At 38.1% G+C, this 6,567-nt stretch overlaps 1 protein-coding gene across 1 annotated transcript; it reads right to left on the bottom strand.

Annotated features, from left to right (window-relative positions):
- Positions 1–2,014: 2,014 nt before the first annotated feature.
- On the bottom strand, positions 2,015–6,567 carry LOC102942704 (fibrinogen-like protein 1). Its single transcript, XM_007069368.3, has 3 exons — positions 6,265–6,567; positions 5,077–5,260; positions 2,015–2,760 (listed from the first exon to the last, which is right to left on the bottom strand). The coding sequence occupies exons 2-3, from the start codon at positions 5,222–5,224 to the stop codon at positions 2,063–2,065; spliced, it is 846 nt and encodes a 281-aa protein (XP_007069430.2). The 5' UTR covers positions 5,225–5,260; positions 6,265–6,567; the 3' UTR covers positions 2,015–2,062.

Raw genomic sequence — 6,567 nt, 5'->3', positions numbered from 1 at the left:
TTTAAATATTTTTGAATGTTTACTACATTTTCAAATATATTAATTTCAGTTACAACACAGAATACAAAGTGTACAGTGCTCACTTTATATTTATTTATTACAAATATTTGCACAGTAAAAAACAAAAAAATTATATTTTTCAGTTCACTTAATACAAGTACTGTAGTGCAATCTCTTTATCATGAAAGTTGAACTTACTAATGTAGAATTATGTACAAAAAAACTGCATTCAAAAATAAAACAATGTAAAATTTTAGAGTTTACAAGTCCACTCAACCTGTTTCTTGATCAGCCAATCACTCAGACAAACAAGGTTGGTTACAATTTTCAGAAGACAGTGCTGCCTACTTCGTGTTTACAATGTCACCTGAAAGTGAGAACAGGTGTTCACATGGCACTGTTGTAGCTGGCATTAAAAGATATTTACGTGCCAGATGTGCTAAAAATTCATATGACCCAACATGCTTCAACCACCATTCCAGAGGACATGCTTCCATGCTGATGATGGGTTCTGCCTGATAACGATCCAAAGCAGTGTGGACTGGCACATGTTCATTTTCATCACTGGAGTCAGATACCACCAGCAGAAGGTTGATTTTCTTTTTTGGTGGCTTGGGTTCTGTAGTTTCTGCATCAGAGTGTTACTCTTTTAAGACTTCTAAAAGCATGCTCCACACCTCGTCCCTCTCAGATTTTGGAAGGCACTTCAGATTCTTAAACCTTGGATCGAGTGCTGTAGCTATCTTTAGAAATCTCACATTGGAATCTTCTTTGCGTTTTGTCAAATCAAATCGTTATCAGCAGAACCCATCATCAGTATGGAAGCATGTCCTCTAGAATAGTGGCCAAAGCATGAAGATGCATATGGATGTTTAGCATATCTTGCACATAAATACCTTGCAATGCCGGCTACAAAAGTGCAATGCGAATGCCTGTTCTCACTTTCAGGTGACACTGTAAATAAGAAGCAGAAAGCATTAACCTTGTTTGTCTGAGTGACTGGCAGAATAAGAAGTAGGACTGAGTGGACTTGTAGGCTATAAAGTTTTACACTGTTTTGTTTCTGAATGCAGTTATATAACCAAAAAAAAATCTGCATTTGTAAGTTACACTTTCACAATAAAGAGATTTCACTTCAGTACTTGTATGAGGTGAATTGCAAAATACTATTTCTTTTGTTTATCATTTTTACAGTACATATATTTGTAATAAAAAATAATAATATACAGTGAGCACTGTGCACTTTGTATTCTGTGTTGTAATTGAAATCAATATTGAAAATGTAGAAAAACATCCAAAATATTTTAAAAATTTCAATTGGTATTCTATTGTTATAAGTGCAATTAATTTTTTAAATTGTGATTAATTTTTTTGAGTTAATTGCGTGAGTTAACTACAATTAATTGACAGCCTCAGTCATAATGAATCTAGGATTCACATAGGCTATCCGTGAATTAATGAATCTGCTGTTTACTTCTCTCCTCAAGATCATTAATAAAAGGAACAAAACACTAACTAAACCTGAGTCTTTGTCTTCAGGCAGGATATCACACAGATCTATCATTTATTCTTCCCTCTCTGTGCTGTGAATGGTGATCATTGAAATAATTGCTCATACTTATTAGTGCATTTATTATTTGGTACCAGAAGAGTCCAAAATGAGTATATCTAATCAGCTGATGTCTGAATTAGAGAGAGGAATGTACCACCCCCACCCCCACCCCGATCTAAATGTCCATGAACTTTGGAAGAGATTCAGGATCTGAATCCAGATCCAGATCTGAAATTGTCACCTGACTTTAACTCTGCTATAAGTGGAACCAAAACCCTGGGAAAAACTTAGGAATGTTCAAAGTCTGTCCCTGAATTTTGTAGCATGAGCTCATCTTTACTTTGAAATTAGTTTCAGAGTTTCTAGAAGAAATAATCACAGAAAGTAATTATGCTATAGACTAGAAAAAAATTGAACCGATGGAGTCCACTCACGAGATCAAGAAAACATTTGAAAAGAGAGTTTTAGAAGCTGATTTTATTGTCTCACCTCATAATGTAGTAATATTATCTATAATTCATCTTTTTCACAACGACAAGCCTTGTTAGGACACTGGCCATGGTCAGTGGGCTTGACCATCATCCAGGCAAACTTGCACAAATGTTCCTTATTGCAGTCTTTTTGCCAGTATATAACATTCCTGCGGTTTAGATTTGCTCCAGCGCAAGAATCATACCACCACCCTCCACCTGGAATGCCATTGTACTCTAGTTTGGCACAATTCTGAAAATAGTTATCATTGTCTCTGTCTTTTGTAGTGAACTTCTGATTATCATGGAGATATGCTTCTGTATCCTGGGTCAGGGCGTCAGCAGCATTGCCTTTGTATAGGCCAAGCCTGATCCTGTACTGAGACTCTTCATCTTCAATTTTGAATGGTTCATACTCTCCCCATTTGATTTCGGCATTTAGGTCTACGAGTTTGACCCTAAGTGTATATGGCCTTGACGTGTTAGTTAACTGATACACATATTCATTCCCTAACCAGTAGTTGTCATGAACTGAGCCAAATCCATACTTGTAGTCATGCCATATCCTATCAAAGTCCACAGTGCTATTGGCTGTAATGTGTTGAATTACCGTCCACCCACCATCTTCCATATTACAGTAAGCAACAATAGGATCTTTCATTGGCTGAATGACATAAAGACCATCCTTGGCGCTTCCTTCAGAGTGCTGAAAAATCTCATAACAATCCCTTGCATATTCTGTGGGGGCGGGAAAGAAAAATATGTTTAACATTTTACTCTGCTCAACTTGTAAACCTCTCAAAATTCTGTACTTTTAACCCCAGAATGAATGAATTATTGTCCTAACAGTATTTGACAGGGACATAGTATGGCCACATACTGACTTCAGTCCATACATGGGACACCCACTAAAATCAATGGAAGTCGTACAGCAGATGGTCAGGGCAGAATGTTCCCGTAAGATCGTGAGGGAGATTTTCAAAGGCAAAAAAAGAAATTACTTGCCCAACTCCCATTGTCTTTCAATGACTGTATGGTACTTAGCTACCCTTTGGGTCTCTGAAAATCTCCCCTCTATAATATAATCAATACCCAAACTCTATAGCGGGAATGCAATCCTATTTTACTGACAGGAATACATGTAGAATTGGCAAAAAAGATAATTTATATTAAATTCTAATGATTATGTCCAGTGTTGGTTTATGAAGGGAATATTTGCACAACTTTCACAAATGCAGACATATAGAAGAAAGTGGCAAACCTAGAAATTCACTTTAGAAACAGGTTTCAGAGTAGCAGCCGTGTTAGTCTGTATTTGCAAAAAGAAAAGGAGGACTTGTGGCACCTTGGAGACTAACAAATTTATTTGAGCATGCATCCGATGAAGTGAGCTGTAGCTCACGAAAGCTTATGCTCAAATAAATTTGTTAGTCTCTAAGGTGCCACAAGTACTCCTTTTCTTTTCACTTTAGAAACAGATTTTTTCATTTATAAATGGCTAGATCTTGACACTGATTTTGGTTAATTGATTTTAGTTGGTGTTGTATTCATAGAACTACATCCGGGTGTGGCCATTTGTTCCCAGTATTTTATAGATACAGATCAGAGGGGAGCTAACAAAATATTTATCATCAATAACAGGAAAACAGATTAAAAAACTATTTCTTTTCACTTCACTGTGAATATGAAAATCTATGGGCTGAAGCGGGACGTGTATGCTGCCAAGGGCTTAGGTGGGATAAAAGTGACACATAAACTTTGGGCTGGCCCTCTGCAGAGCGGTGCATTTCACCCTTTCTGAATAAGTTTTAAGTAAATCACTGATCAGGCTCTATTAAGGCAACAAAGGAACCTTTGGTGACACTCAGGCTGATTTCAAGCAGCTCTGAGACTAACCTACAATGTCTGGTTTTTGAGCTAAAAAGCATGCTTATACATCTCAGCAATTCCTCTTTTGTAGGGAAGGATAATATTTAGTATCTATTCCATTAATCAGAGACTCAGACATGAACTAAAATAGACAGTACTTCACAGATATACTATTATTCTATGAATAGAGTTGAAAGGAACCCAGTTACATTAAATGCTATTTATATTATATTCAGTAAGATACTTCGACAATGTTTGTGAAAAATACCTACAGAGCACCAGTAACGGACTACTACAGAACTGGGGTTTTCAGTCCTTAGTTGGTGCTTACTGTAGAGTTTTGACAGACTGATTGATAGGAATTAGGATGTGGTGTATCGAACTTAATTGGTTATTATGAAAAGGAGAACTCTGCTCCTGAGATAGTTCAGGTGAGCCATGTTTTCCAAGGACTTATCAAACACCAAACAGGAAAAATCTGCCTACAGCTAAATAGTCAAAGTGAGAGTTCAGAAAAGACCCCCCTTTGCCCAACTCTCTGGAACAAAACAAAAGGATGTCTTTGTGCACCCAAAATATGAGTACTTCACAAGGATGGCTTTTCCCAGAAAGCATTTCCTTTTTCCAACAAGGAGAATTTGGCTTCCAGTAAACTCTAGTTCCAGATTATCAAGAGTCCTCCACCTGCCGTTGCATAGTGTTCTGAGAGGATGACATAATTCACAGCATCTGGGCCCCAGGTTTCTTTCCTTAAGTCCCTAACACACCTTCCACTGACCAAACATCTATGGTCTTTCCTTTCCGCGGGGAAAGATCAATTAATACACTGAAGCCTGTCAGAATTGAAACCATCAGCAGACCAGAGGGACACTAAAGAACTGAACACCAAGAAGGCGTTTGGAAGAAAACGCATTCTGGGAAGAGATAGGGACTAAAATCCTTTGTAAGTAAAGTGGTTTTAGACTTTTAATATATTTCAAGATCTGTGAATAAGAGGCATTATAGAAGTTCTAACTAGTAATATGAACATTTATTACTAAATACAGTCTTTGACCTTCAGATGCCTATCAATGTTTGTGAAGTACTCAAAGACTATGGTAGTGAGTGCCATAGAAACAAAGATAGTAAAAGCTATAAAAGTAAAATAGTGCATACATCCCCGCCACTCCCTCTCTTGCTGAGTACCTTTCTCATTGTTGTTACTCAGTCTCTGGTAGCCTCCTGGAGGGAGAAGGTGGGCATTAGCAAGCACCACAGCTTCTTCGGCACTTGTCCACGCCGCACATTTAAAGAGTAACAGCAGAATAAATCCCACTGAACTTTTCAAATTCATCTTTCTTCTGAGTCGATCCCTCTGCAGAGATACACACTGAAAACATAACACAGGCTGACATTTAAAATTAAATGATTTTTTACTTGCAGAAAAACTCTTGAAGGCAAAACCGAAACACCTGCTTTCAACAGAGCCAGTCTGTGCCAAAACAGGCTTTTCGCCTCTCACATTCCCTGCTCTCTCAGTGTGTCACATTGCATTTCTGACAGATCATTTTTATGATGTGTAGCACTGTGGCCCATCACTTAGAATACAACTCGTCTTGTTCCTTTACACCATATCATTCAATGCGACATAACACAATTTTGTGGGTGATAAAAACAGACAGAAAATAATGTAATGACAAAGTTTAAATTTAAAAGCATGTTTCACATTTATCAGATCTGATGCTTGGTATTCCCTGAACCTGATCTGTACTGGCACTAGGGGACAGAAGGAAGAGCTAGCACATACAAAACACCAGCTCCACTTGCTGTCTATGCATGAAGCAGTGTCAGATAGCATGGTGTACTAACTGCTGAGAATATTTTCAGGCACCAGAGCTCACTTAGCACATTTGGACTATAATATTTGTATAAACTTCCACCTGTGGCTGCAAGGGACATGTCAGGTAGGCTTAGGGTGACCAGACAGCAAGTATGAAAAACCGGGACAGAGTGTGGGGGGTAATAGGTGCCCATATAATAAAAAGCCCCAAATATCGGGACTGTCCCTAGAAAATCGGGACATCTGGTCACCCTAGGCAGGCTGAGGTCAGGTGAAGAAAACCAACCTGTGGATTTGGGGCTTGAATAAACAAAGCAAAAAGGGCTCCCCTTCAACCAGGCTTTCCCTAAATAAAACCACAAGGTGTATCTTGCAGTCAGAATTCAATATGTTAAATAAAGACTTTTTCATAATCACATTTTGCCCTCCTCCCTGGGTTATCTGACTCCTAGATTAGTAACTGTTACTGGCCCTAGTCAAATCTAAGAGAAAACTCTGCATTATATATTATTAAGAAAACAACTAAATAAAAGAGTACTAGGCAGACAGCTTACCTCTCGTTTCAAGTGAAACCTGAGAAAGAAATAGCAGAGCACAAATCAGTGAGCTAATTCTTTGGAACTGTACTTTGCCTGCTGCTGAAGTCCAGATGAACAGCTCAGCTCTATCTCAAAATTGGAAGGCCAGCAAAAGTGCATCTTCATGATTTCATTGTGTGTTCTTGGACTAGTGGACTTTACTCTGACACATTGCATTTGCAAGTAAGCACATCTGAACTAAAAACCTACAAAGTTCCGTGAAGCTTAAAATGCCACCATTAAAACTGAAACCTCTGTGATTATGGAGTGTAAACAGTG

Source organism: Chelonia mydas, chromosome 6 (genome assembly GCF_015237465.2).
Source record: "Chelonia mydas isolate rCheMyd1 chromosome 6, rCheMyd1.pri.v2, whole genome shotgun sequence".
Classification (NCBI taxonomy): Eukaryota; Metazoa; Chordata; order Testudines; family Cheloniidae; genus Chelonia; species Chelonia mydas.
This window is presented reverse-complemented; position numbering and strand designations above follow the sequence as displayed.

Coding starts and splice junctions, on each gene's coding strand:
- LOC102942704 (XM_007069368.3), bottom strand. CDS start 5,224: ATGAATTTGAAAAGTTCAGTGGGATTTATTCTGCTGTTACTCTTTAAA. Junction 2,761..5,076: donor GAGTAACAACAATGAGAAAG/GTACTCAGCAAG, acceptor CCGCCCCCACAG/AATATGCAAGGGATTGTTAT.